This window comes from Zalophus californianus, chromosome 10 (assembly GCF_009762305.2).
Source record: "Zalophus californianus isolate mZalCal1 chromosome 10, mZalCal1.pri.v2, whole genome shotgun sequence".
Taxonomy (NCBI): domain Eukaryota; kingdom Metazoa; phylum Chordata; class Mammalia; order Carnivora; family Otariidae; genus Zalophus; species Zalophus californianus.
This window is the reverse complement of record NC_045604.1, coordinates 66,362,455-66,388,779: the sequence shown is the minus strand read 5'-3', so window position 1 is coordinate 66,388,779 and position 26,325 is coordinate 66,362,455. Positions and strand designations below refer to the sequence as shown.

Sequence of the window (26,325 nt, the reverse complement as noted above, 5' to 3'; positions counted from 1 at the left end):
TATTTGACAGACAGAGACACAGCGAGAGAGGGAACACAAGCAGGGGGAGCGGGAGAGGGAGAAGCAGGCTTCCTACGGACTAGGGAGCCTGATGTGGGGCTCGATCCCAGGACCCTGGGATCATGACCTGAGCTGAAGGCAGATGCTTAATGACTGAGCCACCCAGGCGCCCCTAGATACCATTTTAAATGTTAGTAACCATTTTTTAATTTTCTTTGCTATAAAATGCCAGAATGCCATCATTGAGAAATGCATGACCCATACTCATACATCAACGGCAGCTGACATTTACTGAGCAATCTCTGAGCAGTGATCGGAGCATGTTACAAGTATGAGACGGGTATTGCTATCATATCCTGATTTTACATATGAAAATACTCTGGCGCAGAGACTCACGGTCTCCAAGGATGTCCCACCAGACTGGGATCCTGGGTCCATGCTCAGAAGCACTACACCAAACCGATTTTCAACTTGTTTTAAAAAGTCAGCAATAACACTCCGTTACTTCATAACATAACTCACGTTATTTTAGAGAAGATCAGATCACTTGAGTTGGTATTTACATGAAGATTTATCACTATACAAATAGCACTTACAATCAGAACAGACTTAAACTTTATATATATGGATCCCTTCTTAAAGGCAGCAGTGACCATAAAATCCCACTATGTGAATCAGCTTTAGGCAAATGGGCCTCCTTAGGCTCCCTTCTTGACCCTTCTTAGATACAAGATTCATAGACACTCAGCATATGGGCATAACATTAGGGCAGTGGGCTTTTTTTTTTTTTAAACATCTATTGTCTTAATTTACCAATTCAAGATCGCCCTGTGGTAGGGCAGACAGCCTCCAAAGATGGCTACCAACAATTCTTTCTATGGAATTCTATTTTTCTCATCAAGCTCTGGAGTCTACTTCCTCTCCCCTTAAATCCAGGCTGGCCTCGTGACATGCTCTGACCAACAGAATGCATGGGAGTTATGCCTGTTTTGGCCTGGTCCTTAAAAAAGAGGCCTGGCAGCTTCTTTTGTTCTTGTGGAGGCCAGCCCTGTAGAGCTCAGCCGATGACTGAATGAGAGACCACATGGAGAAAGTTCACAAAGAGAGCAGAGATCGCCCAGCCTGACAGCCAGCAGCAAGGCCCCAGATATGGAAGCAAGGTTATTCTGGATATTCCAGCCCCAAATGAGCCGAATGTAGCCACAGGAGTGACCCTACTCAACCCCACTCCAACTGGATAGCTGACCCACAGTATGGTAAAAAATAAATCATTACTGGTTTAAGCCACTAAGTTTTGGAGTAGTTATTACAAAGCAATGAAATAAAACATAAATTTTTTAAATGAGATTTTAAAAAGAAACCTCTATTTTTCAAAAACTTGAGAAACCTCACACTCAATTTTCCATGTGGTATATTTATTTGGAATGTGAATTGTGGCTCAAAAGTATCACATGAAACTATTTTAGAAGCCAAATATTCACGCTTTCTACGGGTCTTTTACTGATGAAATATTTACTTAGCACTAATTGTCTATACATTCAAGTACTGGATGATACAAAACACATTAAGGAATATAGGATTTAATATTTCCTAGTAAGTTTATGATCTATATACAGAGACAAAATATATATTCACTAAGAACACATAATTCAGGGATCAAATTACAGCACACATACTCACTCTGAATATGCAGGGTATATCTTTTCGACTTGCATGAATAACATCAGAAGCCAAGACTGAACTCACAGAAAATTCTTCATCCCTGAAGGAAAAACGCAACATTAAAAGTCAGTGTATGTGGGTATGTATGTTGTATTTAGTGTGCATCCAAATAACACACATGGGACAATCCTCAAAACTTCACTGCACAAAACATCCAAATTGAATTTAAAAAAATTGATTTTTTCGCCATTGTAATTGATGGTGCCCAGAGCAATTTATAAGGGGTAACTTAGCAGTGGCAATTACAAAGGGCTGGCAATGACTGCTGCCTCCAGCTGCAAGGCCAGTACCCATACATGCAGATGAGGGATCGGAACCCTCCAGAACAACACACCTTCTTGCCTCCCACAACACAGCTCACAAGCCCGTAACATAGCATATCTGACATTTCACTCTTCCGTCAACATCTGAAACAGAAATCCTCCACAATAATTTACTCCTTGTGACTTCCTAATTCTTAGTGCCATCATTCTCTTGGTCTTGAAGACTTGACGCCTTAGTCTCGTCTCTGCTTCCTCTCCCTGTCTTTTTCTATAGCAATTCCCTGAGCAGGCTCTGTCAGACTTTCATTGCTAATGTTTCCTGCACCTGTCTCCTCATACTCTGTATCTGGGGGAAGAGGATGTGTCTAAGGTGCTGGCATGAAATGCCAGTGTGCGCCATGGCTGGAAATGCTTGTTCTGAGTGCTGGAGAAAGAGCTGGAGGGAGGCCTGTGTGGGAGTCATCAGCACAGAGGTGACAGCTGAAGCTCTGGGGGCTCATAAATCACCCCAAGGGAGTACAGGAGTTACAAGAAGAGGTAAAGGAGAGCACTCCACGGGGCAGGGGAAGGGCCTGAAGAGTGAGACCAGAAATATTCAAGAGGTGGACTCATTCAAATGTTTCCCGGCTCATTACATACTCTAAGAACCTATCTGATTCTGGGATTTTTTTCCTCGCACTGGATTTACGATTCATACCTTCAGGTGACAAGACCACATATTAGGCCTTCGTCACCCTAGCCATCTTTATGCTGGTCTTTTGGATTCAAACATTAGCTTCTTTTCCCTAAGCCCGAACCCCAACTCACTCACTCAACACACATCAACAAATCCTATAACGACACCTTGCTTCCTGGTTTTAATTATATTACTCTGGCAATATTAGTAAATTCGATTATTAATATGAAATCAGATTTAAATTAAAATATGGCAATGTAATTAGATGAAAAACCAGACACTTTTTTATTCCTATGTCACAAAGACACAAATATTTTCACTTTGGAAAGCTTACCTCATGTCAATCACCTGACTGACCACGACACTGGGCTGAGATGCTTTTCCTTCCGCAACATCGTACAGGAAGAGTTTAAAGTCACAAACCACAGCCAATGCTCTTTGCCATCCTTTCTTCACTCCAGCTGGCTTTGGGATCTTCGGGAAACAGAAACAACTCAAACTAAAATGTCAGTCACAGCCCCCTTAGTTACCTATGTAACTGCACGATGGAAACCTAAAGATAATGTACACATGTCCTAAGTCTGCCGCTCTGGGGTGGGGGTCAAGTGCAGATGGAACACACAGATCACTGATAATATGAGAAACTGTAAGAATACATTCTTCAAATATTGTATGACTTTTTATTCTGAAAAATTTTTAAATGGTACCATTTTAACTTTCACTAATAATTCATTAAAATAACATTCATGGATTTCTTTCTTAGTAGCATAAAAGTCAAATTTGGGAGTATGATGAAATGTAGCTTACACTTTAAATGTTATTCAGGATTACAAGTAAGAATACCCCCTGATAACATCTCATACGTCATAGGCATACACTGCATCTCCAGGAAGACCAGGTGCCAAAGACTCCTTTAGGGAGATTCCAACATCTGTTCGTTACAAGATAGGGACAGTACAGAAAACTGTAAGACATTTTGGAATTTATTTCCAAGCAAAGGCCAGGTTTTTGTTTTCAAATCACTCTGGATGAAATAAAATTATTAGATGAATTTTATTCGCCTACTTTTCTGGCAAGGAGTATGTTTGTAAGGCAACTGGACTTTATTTTCAGTCCTTAATCAACCTCAAAAGATTAATCTAAACCCAACCTAATCAGACTTACCCTGACATGACCTTCATATGCTGTTCCTATTCCCTTCTGCGGATCTATCCCCAGAGGCCCTTTTGTCTGCTCAGGCGGGACTGGACAAGCAGTTGGAGCTTTGTTTACACAAGTTATATGACATGAAAATCCACACACTTTTGAAGGGGGGGGAAAAACAATGGTCAATAAAAATTCACTTTTACAAAAAGATAATTCACTGAGCACTCATTACATACAAGGGGCTATATATAGTAGATGAACGCTTATCTGTGGCTTTGTTTCAAAGAACTGTTTTGTCATTTGGGGAGCCGATTCATTTGCTTACTAATAAGAATTTCAATGAGAAATTGTAAAGATTTTTATTACTGTAATATTGTTTTGTGTTAACATTAGTAATCAAGAGCAGCCAATACACAGAAAAAAAAAATCTAAGCTTGTGAATACAACAGTTGATTTAAACTTGGCATTCCAAAAAGTAGTTTCTAGAGTTCTAACTCTTCATCTCACTGCAACTTGGTTATCTGCCCTGAAAGTTTCTCTTGCCAGGGTCACTAATGGACATGAAATTACCTGACATCTTTGCAGTGTCTGGCAAACTTTACCAATCCCTCTTTTTGAAAATGAAATTGTTTAACGATTAAAAAGGTATAAATCACGGGTAAACTTTAGGATTTGTTAATATCATCATAGATACTTCAGCTATGACTAAGATCATAACAATGGTCAAGTTTATTGAGTACATTTCTCTGTAACAATCTAAGAGAGGTACAGCTACTCCTATTTATTATGGACTTGCCCTGGGTCACAGGACTCCTAAGTGGCATTGCTAGAATTCAAACCCAGGCAGTCGGGCCCAGAGCCCGCCCTACCAACAATGCTACCATGATACCTCTACCTGATACACGTATGATGAACTTGAGACTCCAAGAAACAGGATAAACAAAAATAAATGTATAAGTTTCACTGAGACTTGGTTGGTGATAATTAAAATATTTAGGGGGTGCCTGGGTGGCTCAGTTGGTTAAGCCTCCAACTCCTGATTTCAGCTCAGGTCATGATCTCAGGGTCATGGGATTGAGCCCCATACTGGGCTCTGCACTCCGCAGGGAGTCTGCTTGAGATTCTCTCTCACCCTCTGTCCCTCCCTCCACTCACTCTCTCTCTCTAAAATAAATAAAATCTTTAAAAAAAAAGTTAAAATATTTAAAACAAACAAACTTGTTGGAAGGGGCTGCAAACTAAGGATATCCATTTAGACAATTTCTACTCTAAGGGTCAGTCCTGGAGAATATTTGGGAAAGATTAAGAGAGGGCCTGAAGGGATACCATCAGGGAATGCATGCACACGGGAAAATGTATCATACACCACTGATAGGCATTATGAAACCACCAGTGGGACAAGATGAACTAGTACTGACTGTCAAAACTACCAAACTTCTGTAAGACATCTTGTTCACTTTTAAGTAGAGTGTCTAACAAGTTATAATTTGTTTTACTAATTAGGCAAAAATCTCACCTCCAAACAGCAGAGGAAGCAACAAAATAATTGTCCTATACAGGATCTAACTTCAATCAACCAGGAAGAAATTAAAATGATAGGAATCTTTGGAGGCTGTAACCACATTACCATAACATTTATGAAAGACCTTATGAAAGGTCTAACGTGTCCCCACAGTATACAGGGCAGGGTACTAAGGGTCTTTAGGAAAGGGGTGCCTGGGTGGCTCAGTCGTTGGGCATCTGCCTTCGGCTCAGGTCATGGTCCCAGGTCCTGAGATTGAGCCCTGCATCGGGCTCCCTGCTCCACGGGAAGCCTGCTTCTCCCTTTCCCCCTCCCCCTGCTTGTGTTCCCTCTCTTGCTGTGTCTCCCTCTATCAAATAAATAAATAAAATCTTAAAAAAAAAAACTTTAAAAAAGGAAAAGGGTCTTCAGGAAAGAAACGCACAATCTCATGATGTAAGACTCTAGAAAGGGGTTGAGGAGATCTCAAAAACCCCTACCATGTAATTGCAAATGATTCTGATGCATAAGAAATGATAAGGAACCTAACACCAGGTAGCTATCCAGGATTCTTTCTGATAAACAGATTTTAAAATGACATTTATTTTTTATTTGTATTTTATTCTTTTAAAGATTTATTTATTTTAGAGACAGAGAGAGCTGGGGGAGGGGTAGAGGGAGAGAGAGAGAATCCTGAAGCAGACTCCCCACTGAGCATGGAGCCCGATGCAGGGCTTGATCCCACGACCCTGAGGTCATGACCTGAGCCAAAAACCAAGAGTTGGATGCTTAACCGATTGAGCCATCCAGACGCCCCTAAAAGTGACACTTATAAGTACTGGCTAAATCCAAAATGGGACAAGGCTTAAAAACTGTACAAATTCTCTCCTTTGGCTTCCATCACACCTTCCCGGTCAATGACACAGGCTGTTCCTTTTTCAGATTACTTTGCTGTCTTTACCTTTCACCTCCCCTGAGCTGTTTCCTAAGGCTCTGTCCTCATACTTGCTCTCTTTTCACTCTGCGTGTTTCCTGGAAAACGCCATTCCCCTTCATCACTCTGTATGCTCACAACTCTCAAATCTACTTTTCAACCCTAGACCATTTGCTTTGGCTCTAAACCCATGCATCTACACGACTAGCTGAGACGATGCAATCTGGGGCTTCTACTTTGGCTGTGAGAGCTAATCAGACATAGAATGCACTGCCTTAAGATGCCATTAACAGCCCCTTGATTCAAAGCGACCAAATACAAATTACAAGCACATTCTACAAGGGGAATGCCTGCTTCTGATGTGCACTGATGACCTTCCCTGCAAAGTCCCTTCCAACCCTAAAGGCTAAGAAATGGAAACTCATATTAGAATTTGAACTAGCAACTATTTTATCCTTCTCATAAGACAGATCAGTAAATGATACATAAGGCATTGTTACAGTGATAAATTTCATTTGATTAAAAAAAGCATATTCCCAAACTATTCCCAAACAGTATATCCCATTATAATTAAGTCATTTTCATTTCAGAAGTCTTAGGAAAAATAAAGTAGTGCCCAAATATACTTTGTTTTCTGTTCAAATGACCCCTGATCTCTCATCTCTCAGAATGTGAGCTCCTTGAGGGCAGGCTCTCAGCCTTCTCCCCATCCCCGACTACATCACGGTGTCTAGAAGTACAGGACAGGCATTCCATGAACGCACGATGGATGATAAGTCAATGAGCGGTAGGGAAAATCCGCTGATATGAATGCTGGGAATAAAATATCTTTCTGAGGCAAAGTGGCAGACACTTAATATTTCTGAAAAGATACTGAACTGCCTACTTCTGAAGAATGATTTCTCTTATTAGAGAAATTAAGCAAGGTGAAAGTTAAATGAACAGACTCAAGGATAATTTTTATGTCTTCTGTCGCTCAGCTTAATGCTTTCCCAGAACCACAAATTCACCCGAATAATGAAACAAAGATGAATGAGCCAACTGACAGAGGTCTCCCCTGAAAAATGTTTCTAAGGGCCGTCTAGTTTCTCCCCTGTTCAACATGTAGCAAGGTGCTTGCTTTATTATCTGTACTCCTGTTATCAGAAAAAAGCAGAACAAGCACTTATATATTGTTTAAGGGGAATACAGCTACGTGATTACAGTTAGGGAGCCAACGCTAGGACTCTAACGTCACACTCTCCTGCCATTTTGTTCTTACCTTCACAGGAACAGCCCTGTCTTATCAAACCCACCATCAGAGAGGTGCACTGGTGACATCTGGTAGGGGCAGTGAAAGATTTGACAAAAAACTGATGGGTCTTGCGCTGCAAAACAAAGGGACAAAGAACATACACCAATGATTAAAAACATCAATTAAAGGATTTCTGTAATGTTAATCTCTGGGTGCCACATGATCTACTAGGATGTTTTCTAAATAGAAGTGGAATGAATTATTTTCATTTCTCACATCTTTCTGTAATTTATGCTCTCTGCATATTTTTATTAGGCAATATAGAGCTAGGTTAAGCTAAAAATAATGTAAGAAGTTATATGGTAATTGTTCTTGAATGCCATTTGAGAAGTTATGAACTGTAGCTTTTTATTTTTGCTCACAGATTTTGATTCAGGATTTTTAGAAATTCTTCAAATTATTCTTCAGCAAAGAGTTAAGTGAACTGCTACATATTTGTACCTCTACAAATAGAGAAATTTAATATGCTTTTATACCTTCTTAGGAAGAACAAAGAGTAACTGAAAATTCTTGTCCTGGCTATAAATCAAGTAATTTTATTTTCTGGGACCAAGAACAAAGAATATGCTTAATGAATCTGTTTCCTCCTATGGAAGCAGGTGGTATTACCCTTGAATAGACAAACATACACCCGTATTATTCTAGAGACAGAAGGCAGCCTGAAACTTCTTGTTGCAAACCCAGTAAAGTTCTCTAAGTCTTGTCTGTCCTATCTGGTGGTAAGTCCATGTAGACTGCAGCTCTCCAGGATATCCTCTCCTTTCCAAATTAACTCTTAGAATGTTTTAATAATAAATGATTTGTATTAACTGTTCTTCTACTCCACTGTGTGAGCCTAGGGACAAATTACTTAACTTCTCTGTGTCTTACTTTCCTCTTTCTATAAAATAGGATGAATAATAGTATCTACTTCATGGGGTGGTTAAATGAGTATGTGAACATAAAAAAAGCCTTCCGAACAGTGCTGACAGAGTAAGCATTCAGAACATAGTTACTTTTGAAAACAAATTTGGCTAATTACTTATTTTATATGTGTGATTGATTTAAACTAGTAAGAACTCTATTCTATTCCAATAATATGTGAATTCTGATGACATGCTGTTATGAAGTACTAGTAGTATTTTAGTTGAGACTATCTTATAATAAAAAGCTAAAAGGACTGTTCAGGGGTGCCTGGGTGGCTCAGTCAATTAAACGTCTGACTCTTGATTTTGGCTCAGCTCATGATCTCAGGGTCGTGAGACTGAGCCCCACGTCAGGCTCTGTACTCAGCATGGAGTCTGCTTGAGATTCTCTCCCTCTCCCTTTGCCCCCCACCAAAATAAATAAAATCTTAAAAAAAAACTAAAGGGACTATTCAAAGCTTTAAAATTTAAGTTAAAAATAAATTCTGCTCTTCTCAATTGGGATATATGATTTACACCCCACAAAAGCTTCAAAGCAGCACTAGGATCTGACTCTACTGCATCTAGAACAGAGACCACCCTCAGACTAACTGTAAAATTGCTCCCGTATGGCCTGAGCCCTGACCAACGAGGGGACATTGTGCCAGTACTCCACATGCGTCATCTCATTTAATGGAGGCAATACCCCTGTAAAGACAGGTAATATTTCCTCATGTAGATAAAGGAGATGAGACTCAGTTACTTATGGATATACAATTCATTGTGGAGTTAAAATTCTAGCCCACGTCTGTCTGATTCTGCCATCTCTCAGAGTTTGATCATTTAGAAACATGTAGAATATGCTCCTAAAAAAAAAACCCAAAACTACACAAGGCATGGTTAGGTCAAGACTAGGGGCCTCCATGCCTGTGATAAAAATACAAGTACCTAATTTGTTAATATCATATAAAATCCTGCTCAGTATTTCTCTTGTGTACCAGATTTTACTCTTATTTTTTGCTCTTTGAGGACTATTCAGGGTAAATTTTTTAGCATTTTTTCGATTGTTCAAAATTATGGCAAAAGATGCAAAGTTAGTTTACTGATTTGCTCTGGAGGCTTTTATCACAACAAGAGAACTGATCAACTGCTTAAGGGAGGTAACTTCCTTCTTTCTTCTAAGGGATAACTGACAGGTCTGGAATATCAGTAATAATAACGGTAGCCACAACAAACGTTAACAGTAATTCTTGACAATACCCAAGAAATAGTTGACAAATGTATTATATACTTTTATTCCCTCCCAGAGATCTACTCAGGATGTCATAATTTTAACTGAGTATGCTGGGAAAAAAAAATGCTTTTGCAGAGCATGATTTAACTGACTAGCCAACCAACTGGTAGGTGCTGATTAAACCGTGGGAAGGGGTGAGAGGTACTACTAAAGAGTAAGGGGTCCATGTTTTGCTGATGTCAACAAAGGACAGTATAAAATAGAACATAATTAAAGATCATGATTCTGCTGGCACTGACCTCTAGGCAAAACACTGTAGGATTTTGGATTTGTTTTTCGTGTAGGAGAGAGGAACAGTAACAGAAAGATACTTGGATCCACTCCTAGGGTCCAGATTACCTGGCTTCTGACTTTTCTAAGATCCCCTTTCTGCCTCCGGGTCAGTATTTGGTTTCTAATACTTCCCCCAAGGGTAGTTTGAGGAGGAGAAAAAGAAGAAGAAAAGTCTAGGAAAAGGAGCATTAAACCTAAAGCATGGACCCAAATTAGAGTTTTAGATTATGTGACAGTTTGGAGTAAACTGAGAATTAACTATAAATTCAACATTTAAAGAGGTGGACAGAAAGAAGGGGTCTTCTCTATTCTAATTTTGTCCGTGTTGTGGACTTCAAGCTATCACTGGAGAAGGTAAAAGGTCTTTAACAGAAGCTGTGAGAGCACAGCGGAACCAATTACGACCCCTGGTAAAAGCTTAAAACCTCACTGGTGATAAGAATTTTACCACTGATAAATGACAAGAAGTCTTTACCTCATATAAACATTTCTTTTAAACTAAATTTTTAGAAATGCTTCTTCTTTTAAACTTTCAATTATTTTGATATAATTGTAGATTCGCTCCATCTTTTTAAGATGTTTTTAAAGGTGTTTTGTTATTTTTTTTTTTTTTTAAGATTTTATTTATTTGACAGAGAGAGACAGAGAGTAGAAACAGGAGAAGCGGCAGGGAGAGGGAGAAAAAGGCTCCTGCTGAGCAGAGAGCCCAACAAGGGGCTCAATCCCAGGACCCTGAGATCATGACCTGAGTTGAAGGCAGACACTTAACTGCCCAAGCATCCCCCTGTAGATTCATTCCATCTTTTAAAAAACATGAAGTAAATTTTATTTTCGGGGAGGAAACTTAGGTACACAAAACTGAGTTAACATTTAGTCCATGAAATATCATCACAGAGCTTGGTGGAGGCCCCACTCTGGTTTTATTTTGTCTTACTGCTTTTTCCATTCATCCCTGATGATTCACTCTCCATCCTTCCCCATGAGATCTGGCACCCAGTCTAACAGGATTTATACAGGTCCTTGGGTATGTATATATCCCTGTAAATTAGATAGTTTGAGTGTGTTTCTAGGGTATGTGAGTACCCAGGAGCACACATCAGCCACATGTTACCCATCTTTCCCCCATTTCCAACTCCCTGGTACCCTTTGTAGCAATAAATGTCTGTCCACTCCACAATGCCATGTTGCTCTCCAGAATGGCTGTATCTGTTTATACTTCCACTACCTGTGTGTGAAGCTGCCTGTTTCTTCATGTCCTTGATGTTACCTTACTTAATTTTTGACAATCTGGTGAGTATAAAGTGATAATTTTTAAATTATTCATTTTTTACTAATGAGGTTGGACATTTCTTCACATGCTTGTTGACCATCAGGATTTCATTTTCTGGGAATTACTTATTCATGTCATCTGCCAGTTTTTCAACTGGATTTCTAATCTTTTCCGTATAGAGTTGTAAGAGTTTCTTAATATTCCAGAAATTAATCCCTTATTGGTGTTAAACATTGCAAATATCTTTCACTAAGAGGCACCACCTATTAATCCACATTAACAAAGCTTTCACTGGACAAGCATCTTTAATTGTGATGTAACAGAGTCCAGCAATATTTTCACCTTATGCTTATGATCTGAGATTTTATTTTCATTGCCTAATCACAAAGAATTTCCCATTTTCTATGTATGTTTTCAATTTTAACTCAAACACACAGTTTAAAAAGTAAAACAGTATCACAATGCTTATAATAAAAACTGAAGTACTCCTCTGCTCCAAGTTATCCTTCCCAGAGGCAAGTTCTTTCAGCTCTTCTAGCTGTTTGCCTCTTTCTGCGTCTCCACATTTCTGCGGGGGGTGGGGGGAAGCCTATACTGCTATTTCCTGATTGGAGGCATTATACTGACTTCCTATTACGGAAGAGGAGGACTCGGCACTGTTATACCAGCTACTCCCTTCATGTTCTCAGTATTGTTAGACCACAGTCTGGGGATAAATTTTACATTTGGAATTATAATTCAGTGATTTGAGAAGTATATTATAGTTTTATCTTTCTTGTGTAATCTTTTGATTTTTCTGAAATTAGTGATGCCATCCCTCTTTTAAACTTAATTTTCTAGTGTCTCAATAATTATCCCCAGATCCTCCAAAAGAACGGCAAAATCCCCTCGAATCAATCCACCAGGTGATTAAACAATGAGGAAGGAAGCCTTCAGGACTCCTCTACCCTGTGTTTACTGACCTGAAGATGTCTCTCCTGGAGCCCTCTGCTTCCCTGCTCCACTTTCTCTAAATAAATCTGTATGCGATTCTCTCTCCTATGGACCCTATGCCTTTCTCTTTCTTCATCTCCTCCCTTGTTTTGGTGGAAATAATTTCTTAGTAGTTTACTTAGAAAGCAGAGCATAGGTGATAACACTTTTAGAAGATCTTCAGTTTCTGAAAATGCTATTATTTTCCCCTAAACTGATTAAACATTTGACAGGGAATCAAAAATTCTAGCTCACATTTTACCAATTGTCCTTTCCATTTTGCTGTTGAGCATGATGCCATTTCAATCCCTAATCATTTGAATGTGATGTGTTTTTTTCTAAATATTTATTTATTTGAGAGAGAGAAAGGCTGAGCAAGCAGGGGCAGGGGCAGGGGCAGAGGGACAGAGAAACTCAAGCAGATTCCCTGTTGAGCACTGAGCCCAACACAGGGCTTGATCTCATGACCCTGAGATCATTACCTGAGCTGAACTCAAGAGTCGGGCGCTTAACTGACTGAGCCACCCAGGTGCCCCTGATGTTTTATCTCTTTGGTGGTTTACAAAAGTCCTCTATATTCTCGATATCTTGAAACACTGCAGAGTGACGTGGGCAGGAGGAGGTATTTGTTATCTGTACACTGTGATGGGAACTGTTGGGACTCTGCAGTCTGGTAATGTCCTTCAGTTGCCGAAAGCATCTGTATTAAATACTGTACAATTTCCTTCCTTTTCTTTTTTTCTGTTATATTACCAGAACTTCTTTTTTTTGGATATTGATTTCTCACATTTTCTCTATTTTCTATCTATCCTTTCGCAACAAGTTCTAAGAGATTTCCTCAAATTTATGTCCCAACTCATCTAATGAATTTTTTTTTAAAGATTTATTTATTTTTTAGCAGAGAGAAAGACAGCAAGAGAGGGAACACAGAAGGGAGAGTGGGAGAGGGAGAAGCAGGCTTCCTGCCGAGCAGGGAGCCCAATGTGGGACTCAATCCCAGGACCCTGGGATCATGACCTGAGCCGAAGGCAGATGCTTAATGACTGAGCCACCCAGGCGCCCATCTCTGATGAATTTTTAAATGCTTGTCCTATTTTTAACTTTCAAAGGACTCTTCTGGTTTTTCTGGTTATTCCTTTTTGTTTCCTTCTGCTTTGGCATTGCCTCTTTTTCCTTCAATGAAAGTAGGAAATCTTTTTCTGTTTGTTTGGATCTCTTCTTTTTGCTAGAGGATTTCCTGAAATGTCTCCTGATTCTCGGGAATTTGTTCACATTTAAGTGTGAGTCAATAGAAAAGCTGATTGGAAGGTTTTTTGGTTTATATTGTGTGTGTGTGTGTGTGTGTGTGAGACCCAGCCATCTCAACTGCCATTATCTGTCTTTTCTGGGTCATTCAATTTCTTCAGAGACTCCACTGAAATCCTCCCAGGAGGGAAGGGAAGGAGGAGGCCATAAACCCAACTGCCAACATTCTGGGAGCTAAGCAGGAGAAGGGAGTTTGGAGCCTTACCTTCAGCTGGCGGACTTCTTTAAGATCTCACTACCCCTAGTTCAACACCTCCCCTCTCTCACCAACCACTGAGCCTGGTGTCCTTCAATTTGTGCTCTCTGGTTCGGTTATTCCACGAAGTAAACATATTGCTGAGTTGGGGATAAGCTGTCTGGTTTTGAGAGATGTTATAACAGTGCTTTCTGTGGACTTTGAACCCAATTCATTCTAGACTTCCTTTTTCACTCCTGCTCCTTGAGGTGTTGGGTACCTTATCACTCTGGTTGATCTGAAGCCTGTCCTCAATGTATCTCTCAGGAAGGGCTTTTCGGGACAACACTCCTTGACTTCTTGCATGTTCTTAATACTTCTCTGTGGCTTTTACTTTTGAAGGATGCTTTACTCTCCTTAAAAACCCTAAAATTCTTAAAAATCTTTGACATTTCAAACTCATCAAATTGTTATAACTACGTGCAGTTTTTTTGTATATCAATTATACCTCAAAGTAGTCAAAAACAAAGTCACAAAGGGGAAAAAGCCTGGATTCACACTTTCCTAGGGCATTTTAAAAGTTATTCAGTTGTTTTCTGGCATAGTGTTGCTATTGAAAAGTCTGATGAAAATTTCAACTCTTTTCTTCCCCCTTGAGTGACTTATTACACTTTTGTCCAATTTTTTTTTCTTTATAGGCCAAGAGTTTACTAGAATGTGTTTTCTTTTGTCAGAGTTGATTTTCTCGGCTATGCTGCGTGCCTCTGTAGGATGAGTTTCAAGTCTGATTTTAGGAAATTTTCTTGACCACAGATTTTAGTATTTTCTGTTCCTTTTGTGTTCTCTATCAGAGACTCCTATTATATAAACACTGGCCTTTCCTTGTTGTTCTTTTCTGTCCATCACTTTTCTCAAATCCTTTTTAGTCTTTCCTCTTTTCTTTTAAAAAAGATTTATTCATTCATTTGGGGGGGGAGAGCGCATAGGAGAGTGGGGGGAGGAGCAGAGGAAGAGGGAGAGAGAATCCTTAAGCTGACTCTGCGCTGAGCATGGAGCCCAACATGGGGCTTGATGCCATGATCAAGAGGTGGACACTTAACTGACTGAGCCACCCAGGCATCCCTTCTCATTTCTTGATTTAAAAAATTTTTTTTCCATTTTTCTATTTATGTAAGTGATCTGTTGAGTTTATTTACTCCCAAATTCCTTATAGGTCAGTCTGTATCCTTGCAGTCGTATTTCATCTTAATTTCTAATTCTTTCCCTGGATTTCTGTCACCTCTCTTCAAATCTTGCTTTCTCCAACACTCTCATTTCTAAGGTTTGCTATTTGTAATTTTTGTTGTTTCACAGCTTCTATCATTTTATTTTCTTCTGAAATATTGATTGTAGTTTTTTTGGTTTCATATTTATGTCTTTCTGGCACACTTTCAGTTTTTAAGATACATTATTCTCTTTTTGTGTGTGTGAGATTTGACTGAACATTTTCCTCATTTTTAAGTGAAATGACTTTTCCTGTACTTCTATGAGGGAGGGGTAGGCCAGGGTAATTTTCCCAGCTCCATGCCTTTGCATAAAATGGTTTTTTTTTTTAAAGATTTTATTCATTTGACAGAGAGAGACACAGCGAGAGAGGGAACACAAGCAGGGGAAGTATGAAAGGGAGAAGCAGGCTTCCAGCAGAGCACAGAGCCCAAGGCAGGGCTCAACCCCAGGACCCTGGGACCATGACCCGAGCCGAAGGCAGATGCCCAGTGACTGAGCCACCCAGGTGCCCCAGCATAAAATGATTTTTTAAAAATGACCTCATGCTTTCTGAGCTCTTCCTCCCCTGTTCTTAATCATCTGGACTTTCTCTTTCCTTTCCGGTCTCGCTCAATTCTGAACCCATTCCCGGCTGACCCTCCTTAGGCTGGGGTTGTGATCTGGAAGGGCGTTCTGACCATCAAGTTTCAAGGGCTTACAACTGCAGCACTGTTGCATCTTCCTACCATCTTGCCTTCCTTGCTCTCACCTGTAGGATGGAACTTGCAAAATCCTCTTGGTTTCTTCTGTTCTCGAGATGCCCAGCAGTGCATACTTGTGCTCTGGAGGTTTTCTGGCTCTGGGATTATCATGAATCCCTCTTTTTCTAGCACAGTGTTAATACCATGGCAGGAAGGAGGGGGCAGAGGGGGTCTTATAGATGACTTTTTTTCCCCCCTATCAGTTTGTATTTTGGAGTTTGTGGGAAAAAATCTCATCTATTGTTCAGGTCTCATCTGTAGCATTTTTGTTTGTTTGTTTTTTTAAGCTTTGATACCTATCCAGTTGGTTTGTCTGTTTTTATGGAGAGATTCAGTGAGATTCAAAAACCATACTCCCACTGAGACCAAGTTCCCAGAATCCTCTACCCTCTACTCACTGGATTCTAGAGACTCACCGACATATATTTTTCATTAAAATGTTTTTAGATTGTATTTATTAATTAATTTATTCATTTTTAAGATTTTATTTGACAGCAAGAGAGGGCACATAAGCAGGGGGAATGGGAGAGGGAGAAGGAGGCTCCCTGATGTGGGGCTCAATCCCCAGGACCCTTGGGATCATGACCTGAGCCACCCAGGCGCCCCTAGATTGTATTTAAAAAGGTGGTACTGATTCACATTTCCACCTATAATGTGTCACAGTATCTTACTGATAACAAGGATATGTACGCCACAAATGTAAAGAGGTAGTTCATTATTACTTTAATCTGCTCTTCTCCAACTTCTTGTAAGTGTGACCATCTTTTCACTCTCAGTCATTTTAAGTTTTCATTGGCCTATTCCTGGCTTTTGGCCAGTTAACTACTGCATATTCATCCCCTTGTTTATAAAAGCTCTTGGTGCATGCAGATATTAACCCTCTGTCCTCTGCCCAGCATTTTCTCTACTATATTGTTTGTTTGAGGGGTGTGAATTAAAATCTCCAATCTGTCTCTAACCTGCTCCTCCCAGGTTCTTAGTTCTTGCTTTATATAGGTTAGGGCTTCTTTATAAGTCCCATACACATTCATGATAATTATTTTCTTTATCTATTATTCCCTTTATTAGCATACAATGTCCTCTTTTGTGCCATTTGGTGTTTTACACCTTAAACTCCCTATTACAGTATGTATCTGTGACCTCTGTTTTCCTTTATTTTCTTCCCTTCCATCCACCTTTGCTTTCAGCCATGTGGCTTTCTCACTGGCTCTCATGGTAGGCTCACTCTGGGGAGCCAGCCGCCATGTAGGAAGACTGAGGGTGTCATTTGGGCAGACCTGAGCATTGGCTGCCTGTCATGGGAGTGAGCCATCCTGGACACACAGCGCAGCTGAACCTCCTCCACACATCTGTAGCCTCAGCTCACAGCTAACCACTCCCACATGGCAGACCCTCTGTGAGAGCTCCCACTGGAGCCCTTCTTAAACTCATACCCACGAAACTGTGAGCATAATAAAAATGTTTTCTAAGACATTGGGATTTGAGACAATTTATGGCAGTTAAGAGCACCAGGTCCCCATGTTTTCCTTTCTCCTTTTTCTCTTTCTTGCCTCAGTTCAATGAATACCATTTCCTTCTGCAGGTATGAAAATTACATATTTTATATGCTAGTCTTCTATTGATTCCTTTCAACCATTAAGATTCAAACTGGTGCTTACTTTCCTTATCAAGTTACCAATATTTATTTAAATATTTATATGCTACTAATACGTCAGGTACTGTTCTAAGGTGTTTACAAATATTAAGCTTCTTTAAACTCCAAAGAATCCAGGTGAAATGGATACTATGATTGTATTCATTTCTGATGAGGAAATGGAAGCAGGGAAAGGTAACTTGCCCAAGTTCACACAGCTAATTAATGATGGAGCTGTGACTCTAATTTAGGAGGCCCTGTTAGGAACCCACCAATATAACTACCATGCTTTGCTGTCTCTGCAGCTTCTCCCCAGATGAGACAAATGCCCAAGCATGCTCACCTCACCCGATTCTTACACTTACCTCCACTGTGTTTGTATTTAGATTAATTCTGATCTGCTTTAAATATGTATTTCCTTTCTCTTTGATTTTTGTAGAGTGAGGGTGCTTGCTTTTACAGACTACAGTAAAGTCCTCTGAGATACCTAGTCACCCTATTTCCCAAATCTCTCACAGTGGCCTTGTGGCTTTATATCTCTTTTTGATGGAGAATTTCCTCCGAGAATGTTTTTCTTCCAGTTTTATTGAAATATAACTGACATATAATGTATTAGTTTAAAATATACACCATCATGGCTTGATACATGTATATAATGCAAAATGATTACCAAATAAGTTAACATCCATCACCTCTTATAGTTATAATTTTTTTCTTGAAGGGAGAATGTTTAAGATCTACTCTCTAAGCAAGTTTCAAATATACAATACAGTGTTGTTAACTATAGTCACCATGTATTCCATTCGTCTGCAGAACTTACTTATCTTGTAACTGGAAGTCTGTACCTTTTCCCTCATCTCCCAACCCCACCTCTGATAACCAACATGTTCTCCATTTCTATGAGTTCAAATTTTTAAAATTCTACATATAAGTGAGATCATATAGTATCTGTCTCTTATTTCATTTAACATAATGCCCTCAAAGTCCATCCATGTTATCACAAATTACAAGATTTTCCTTTCTTATGATCATATGATATTCCAGTGTGTGTGTGTGTGTGTGTGTGTGTGTGTGTGTGTGTGCGCGCACGCACATTTTCTTTATCCATTCATCTGTCAATGGACACTTAGATTATTCCCACGTTTTGACTATTGTAAATAATGCTGCACTGAACGTGGGGGTACATATATCTCTTTGAGATAGTGATTTTGTTTCCTTCAGATATATACCCAGAAGTGGAGTTGTTGGACCATATGGTAGTTCTATTTTTAATTGTGTGAGGAACCTCCATACTATTTTCCACAGTGGCTGCACCAATTTACACTCCCACCCACAGTGCACAACCCTTTTCTCCACATCCTCACTAACACTTGGTATCTCTTTGTCTTTTGGATGGCAGCCATTCTAATGGGTACAAGGTGATTATCTCATTGTGGTTTTGATTTGCATTTCCCTGATGATTAGTGATGTCGAGCACCATTTTATGTATCTTTGGCAATTTTTTTGGATGTCTTCTTTGGAAAAATGTCTACTCTGGTCCTCTGCCCATCTTTTAATTGGATTATGTGGTTGTTTTTTGTTTTGTTTGGGTTTTTTTGTTTTGTTTTGGCTACTGAGTTCTAGGAGTTCTTTTATATTTTGGATATTAACCCCTTACCAGATATATGACTTACAAATATTTTCTCTTATTCCATAGGTTGCCTTTTCACTTTGCTAATGGTTTTCTTTGCTGTGCAGAAACTTTTTACTTTGATGTAATTCCACTTACTCATTTTTGCTTTTGTTTCATTGTCTTTGTTTTGATATCAAATCCAAAAAAATCATTCCTAAGACCAATGTCAAGGAGATTACCCAATGTTTTCTTCTAGGAGTTTTATGGCTTCAGGTCTTATGTTCAAGTCTTCAATCTGTTTGAGTTGATTTTTGTGTATGGTGTGAGATAGTGGTCCAGTTTCATTCTTTTGCATGTGGATATCTAGTTTTCCCAGCGCTAATTATTGAAGAGACTGTCCTTTCCCCATAGTATATTTTTGATGCCTTTGTCATAAATTAAGTGATCATATATATATGTTCAATAAACAGGTATATGCATATTTATTTTTGGGATCTCTATTCTGTTCCATTGATCTATGTGTCTATTTTTATGCCAATACCATACTGTTTTGGTTACTATGGCTTTGTAATACAGTTTGAAATTAGGAAGTGTGATGCCTCCAGCTTTTTCTTTCTCAAGATTGCTTTGGCTCTTTGAGGGGACTTTTATGGTTCCATACAAATTTTAGCATTGTTTTTTCTATTTCTGTGAAAAATGCTGTTGGAATTTTGATAGGGACTGCATTGAATCTATAGATTGCTTCATGTAGTATAGACATTTTGACAATATTAATTCTTCTAATCTGTGAACATATAATACATTTCCATTTATTTGTATCTTAATTTCTTTCATCAGTGTCTTATTAGAGTTTTCAGTGTATAGATCTTCCACCTCCTTGATTAAACTTATTCCTAGGTATTTTATTCCTTTCAATGCAACTGTAAATGGGATTGTTATCTTAATTTCCCTTTCTGATAGTATGTTCTTAGTGTATAAAAGAGTATTTCCAGAGAAGTTTTTTTTTTTTTTTAATAAAACTTACTAAGTTCTTGTATACATGAAAATATTTTTAACTTACTCTCATAATTAAGTGATACTATGGCTTGGTTAAAATTTTAGGGTTCAAAGTTCTCTTTTCTTCAACATATTGAACACTTACCTTAACTGTTTTCTTGCATTTAGTGTTGCCATTGAGAAGTCTGGTATCAATTTAATTTTTCTTTACAGATGATTTACTCTTTGTCTTTGAAAGTTTTTAGGATTTTCTCTTGATCTATGATATCCTTAAATTTTACTATAATGTGTCTAAGTGTAAGTTTTTAAAAATTATTCTCCTTAGCACATAATGATGTATTTCAATATGAAGTTTTTCATCTTTAATTACTGGGAAATAGTAAGTGATTATTTCTTCAAGTGCTTCTGTTTTCTTCTTTCCCCTTCCAAGTCCTACTACAGAGATACTGAAACTATTTCTGTCATATGTCTTATATCATCCATGTCATCTTCCACCACATTAACTTGTTCTTCTCTTACATCTAGTTTGCTCATTCTATTAAAGCCATCTGCTGAGTTCTTCATTCCAGCAGTTATATTTTCACATGAAGCACTTGCAAATTATTTTTCTTCATAGGTGCCTTATCCCACTCCATGTTACCAAGAGACTTCCTTTTTAAAAAAATCTCTTTCAGATACTTACTGTGCCTATTTTAAATTAATATTCTGGTCTCAGAATTTTGCTATATCTAGCATAGGTTACTCAGCTTGTTTTTCTTTTATACCAGTTATACTTCTGTATATTTTATTAGCTTTTCAGATCCATCAACCTGTCTCTCACTCTGTGGTTTATCCAAGGTTTCTGTTCTGAGGAGGGAGATCATTTGTTTTCCAATTTTTAGAATTTCTTTGTAGGAGCTTGAGATATAAGCAACTAAATCTTCATGTTCTACCATAATCAATATTCAGTGATAGTTATGTTGAATAGAATGAAAAAATAGTAATTCACCTGAATTTTTCACTAAATGTTTCTCTTTTTCAGTGGTTTGTCAACTTTAATCTTAGATTCTTCTGAGTGGCCTCAACTTAATATCTTCTCTACAATGCATCCTCTAAGCACTACTCCTTACAATAGTAGACTTCAAAACACTGAATTTAGGAAGATGAAAACAAGGAAACCACAAAAAAGAGAGCAAGCATAGAAGCAATAATTTCTATTCATTGGAAATATCCATTTATTTTACTACCTACATGAACTAACTATGCCAGATAAGTAATGCCAATCTGTGTTTTCTAAAACCCCAAACCATCTCAAGTTATGGTGCAATTATGTGTTTAGTTGCTAATTGTATATCTAACATTAATAGATATTTTTTAAAAGAAAATACTTAGACATGTACAGATCTACATGCAAATATTGGCTCCGTAGCTTACTATTTGTGTGACATTTGGAAAGTTAATTTCTTTAAGCCTTAGTTTTCTGCTCTATGGAGACATATTAGACACCTCCACACACTGTAGTAAGAATTGAATTAGAAACTTTTAGACATATGATAGAATAATAGTGACAGAAATAATGATAGAGTAGATAGATACTGTCTGGGGCATAGTCCTATTCAGGAAATTGTAGATATGATTATGAAGCTGCTCTTTATATTATTTTTTGATTGATAATTTAAGAGGTCTTCTAAAATGTTTAATCCCATAAATATTTATGTAAGTATTTCTAGAATAATGTTAAGGCTATTTTCCTGTAGATATAAAAATAAAAGTATAACCCCAAAGAACCAGCAAAACACAAACCCAGCATTCTTCTGAACTTTGCAGGTCTGTAGTCTTTCTCCTGAATCAAATATGCATTTGAGTGCACGCTAATGCTGTGCTTATGGTATATTTAAGTTGCATATTCCTCCACTACTATGTATTCCATGTTTTATATTTTAAAATGGGGGGGGGCGCCTGGGTGGCTCAGTTGGTTAAGCGGCTGCCTTCGGCTCAGGTCATGATCCCAGCATCCTGGGATCGAGCCCCGCATCAGGCTCCTTGCTCCACAGGAAGCCTGCTTCTCCCTCTCCCACTGCCCCTGCTTGTGTTCCCTCTCTTGCTGTGTCTCTCTGTCAAATAAATAAATAAAATCTTTAAAAAAAAATAAAATGGGAACAATTAATAATGAAAAATTGTTTGGAATTTTGAAAAAATTGGTTTATCAATGATTTTATTTCTCCTTCAATTTGTTAGTGCCCAAAACTGATTTGAAAAAACCTTAAGAGCATAAAGCAAAAGGAGAATATACTTTAAAAACAGTAATCTTTCAAAAGCCCAGAAATTATAAAAAAGAAAAGGCATAAAACTTCCAACTTGTCAAGCTTTTCCTCTAATAAATAAAACCAACCAAACCAAACCATGTACTTCAATATAGCCGTTCCATCTTCAATTTTTATAATTTTTTAGATTGAAATTATTAAAAAAATAGAAAAAAGGAAGAAAAACAAAACAAAACAAACTTACGGCACTCTTCCTACCTTTCTTAGTGGTGGTTATTTCCAGTCATATAACATTAATTTTCTTTCCAAGCTTTTATGTTTGCAATTTTGAGGAAACCAACAGCAAAAATCACAGCAAATACAAAAAGTAGAAGAAATCCTTATTTGTATTTTTTTTTTCAGAACACATCATGCTTATATCTAGATTGAGTACCTTAGCTGGAAAGCCAGTTGAACCAGGACATCCCTTTTTCCTTAAGGTTGGTGTGTGAACTGGAGGAGGAGTACTGTCTACAATCTGAATCCAGGAGCAAAAAAGGAAATAAATGTCATGAAACACTCCATCTATTTCACACATCACTAAAAATAAATCAAAGTAAATAAAGCCAAGCAAGACATCAATAAGGCAAAAAATATCTCAATGAAGCTAAAATTCTCATAGTGTTGATAATTTAAATTTCAGCCTGCAATGTCTACAAATGAAATAGTTGCTCAATTAGCAGAAAAAAAAATTTGTCTGGAAATTTAAAAAGAAATGATTCAGAAAAGAGAATCCACAGAAGAAAACAAAAACGTCACAGCATACAGCCTACATAAAAATGAGGATATTAATTTTCAACTTCATCTGAAAATGCACATTAATTATTAAAAGTATCTGATTTTTAAAAAAGGATTTAAAATAAAAATATTTAGAAGATTCTTTTAACTCCTAACTTCTATACACAGAATGTATGTTACACATATGGAACACAATTCAGTGGATTTGTGTGTGTGTCTGTGTGTGTATGTAGAAAGAGAGGGAGAGAGACATTGATTAGTGGGATTTTGTGCAGAAATCAATTTCCAAAGAAGGGAGTTAGACTATTTAGTATTATTGGAATTCAGAACATAACATACAAATTCAAAAGTTAAAAGCCATATCTTTATAAGACATTAATGTAAGATATTTCTTTCAATGAAAGGAACCAGTGATTTTACTGGAAAAGAGACATCACTTGATTAGCAAAGTATTAAAAAAAATGCACAAAGAATTACTTCGTTTTAGGATGCTAAGCAAGCAAACAAGATGAAAAAACTAGCTTTGAATAAAGTTATAGAATAGTCTAAAATATTAAGAGAAAAATAAATGATCTCTCTTTGCCTTTGTTACTATATAAACAGTATTTTCTATGCCCTATAACCTTAAAATGCAATTGAATTGGGCTTCTCAGAGTTTTCTGCTTGTGAGTTTACTTCTAATTTAAATTTACCTTTAAATAGCTTGAAAAAGTTTTGAACCCAATTATAAACTAATGTTTAAAAATGTAAACATGAGAAATTAAAGAGAGGAACACTGAAAACCTATATAAAAATTAATAAAAAGCAATAGGAAACAAAATTGACATTATAATTTACACAGAAAGCCCAAGAGAAGTTTAGAAAAAAAGGAGTGAAGTAAGGGTGTTGGATACAAGATCAACAGAATTCATGAAGACCATAAGAATATATATTTGGAAAAGATTCCATTCACTGCAGTAACAAAAACTTTAAGGTACCTAGGAACAAATGTAACAAGCAATATGAAGTAAATTCATAAAGAAATTAACAAAACTTTACTGAAAGATATAAAAGAATATCTAAATGATAATATGTATACCCTGTTCATAGATGGAAAGACCCAATCACAAAGATGTCAATTCTCCTCAGATAAATCTATGAAATTCAATGCAATTTCAATCAAAGGCTCCACATGGAACCTGACAAACTGATTCTAAAAGTCATATGTAAAACTAAAGGGTCAAAAGGAAAAGGAAAAAGAATAAGGTGGGTGGGAGTGGCTGATTATACCAGGTGAATTATTTTAGGGTTACAGTAATTAAGACAATGTGATATCGATACAGGAATAGACAAAAAGAACAACAGAAGAGAAAAAAGAACCCCCAAACAGACCCATATATATAAGGCAGAGATTGTTTTACAAATCAATGGGGGAAATATAGTAGAGTTGGCTGTTCCTATGAGAAAAATAGATTTAGAACCCCATTTCACATAATATGTAACAATAAATTTCAGTTTAAGGTCCTAAACAGGCAAAATAAAAAATTTTAAACTTTTAGAAAAAAGTATGGAGGAAAAATTTTAAATGCTGCATAGGGAAGAACTGCTTTAGGAATACATAAAAAACATAAGTCATAAAGGAAATGATTGATATATATAAGCCTACTTTAAAATAAACACTGTAGCAAGACAAAAAGACACCAAATAAAATTTTAAAATAAGCCATGGACTGGAAGAAAAGATTTGCAGTGCATATAGCCAGCTAAGGATTAGTATCCAGATTACATAAAGAACACTTACAAAAAATAGGAAAAATAATTCAGTAGAACAACAGACAAAAGACATAAACAGGCAAACCACCAGTGGTCAATAAACATAAAAAGATGCTGAATTAACACTTGAGATCAGAGAAATGCAAATTAAAAACAAAAATGCCACTCCATACCCATCAAATTGGCAAAAGTTAATTAATGTCTGACAGTACCAAGGGTTGGTGAGGATGTGGGAAAATGGGGAACTCTCACATATTGCTGGTGGGAGTGAAAGTTGGTCCAACCACTGTAGAAAATAATTTGGCAAAATCTAGTTAAAGTTGAAAATGCATATACCACACAACCCAATAATTCAGCTTCCAGGTATATATATGCTAAACAAACTGCACATTTGCAAAAGCAGATAGCTACTAGGATGTTCACTTCAGCACTGACTGTAATAACAAAAATCGGAAACAACCTAAATATCTAACAATAGGAGAGTGCATAAATGGGGTATATTCATAAAATGAAATATTATGTAACAGTTATAATGAATCAACTAAATGGACGCATATCTGCATGAGTCGAGCTCAGAAGCATATGCTGAATGAAAGAAGTTACAGAAAGATAAAGCTTTATGTTTGTGTAAAACATAAATATAAAACAAACATTCTCATATATTGTTTATGGATACAAATGAAGTGAAATTTAAAATGAAGGAAGAGGATGCGCATCAATTTCAGGGTCTTTAGATATGTCTGAGTAAGGAGAGAGGGGAATGGTATAGGGAAGGGTGTTTCAATTCTCTGGAATATATTCTTTCTTTGAAAACAAATTTGAAAAGGACAGGGCAAAATGTTCACATCTGTTAAATCTGTGGATGGTGGTTACATGTGTGTTTATTATCCTCTGTATGCTTGAGATATTTCAGCATTAAACATGTATAAGCTCGAAATATTGAAACAATGATTAAAAAAAAAAAAAGCAGAGATGCATCAACTTAACCAGTCTGAGGTAGTCTGTCACAAGGTTGTAAAAAATCAAGTCAGAATCTAACTACAAATCACACTTCACTTCAGACAGCTTTCCAGAGCAGACTGTCTGCTTCCCTTGAACACGAGACACAGCTCTAGAGAGAATATGGGAAACAAAGGGGCTCTGTCAGAACTGCAAGCTGAGTGAAGAATCCAAATTGCATCTCGAGGCAGGAGAGCTTCACCGAGGCATGACATATCCTTCTCACTCGTTGAGGAAATGACCTCTGTTGAGAAAACTGGCTGACTGGCTGAAACCACTGACTTAACATGAGGTACAAAACAACACTGTTTTTGTATTATTAAAAGGCATGACATAGTTGAATGCCTCTTGCGGACTGAGCAGTTAGAATAAACTATTCAGTGGCCAGCAGTGGCAATTTTCATTTTAAGCTGTACTTATGAAGTAACAGTTGTGTAGGTCTTATTATATTTACTGGATGAATTAAAATACGAGAATGGCACCTGACACTGCCATGTGCCTACCAAGTTTATATCTGACAATTCCAAAATTGAGATAACCCTGCCCTCTGCTCCACATAGTCCTTTACTTAAAATAAAGGCTACCTTTATAAGTAAATA

General features: G+C 37.5%; 1 protein-coding gene across 8 annotated transcripts in view; it reads right to left on the bottom strand.

Annotated features, from left to right (window-relative positions):
- Positions 1 to 26,325, bottom strand: part of CDC42BPA (CDC42 binding protein kinase alpha) — a 350,869-nt gene that overhangs the window by 25,423 nt on the left and 299,121 nt on the right. For all 8 annotated transcript variants that reach the window (XM_027612777.2, XM_027612773.2, XM_027612774.2 and 5 more), the window contains 5 exons: positions 22,633 to 22,716; positions 7,504 to 7,609; positions 3,826 to 3,962; positions 2,996 to 3,135; positions 1,681 to 1,762 (listed from right to left, as the gene is read on the bottom strand). In XM_027612777.2, coding sequence (XP_027468578.1) covers positions 1,681 to 1,762; positions 2,996 to 3,135; positions 3,826 to 3,962; positions 7,504 to 7,609; positions 22,633 to 22,716 — 549 coding nt within the window. The remainder of the gene's footprint in view (positions 1 to 1,680; positions 1,763 to 2,995; positions 3,136 to 3,825; positions 3,963 to 7,503; positions 7,610 to 22,632; positions 22,717 to 26,325) is intronic.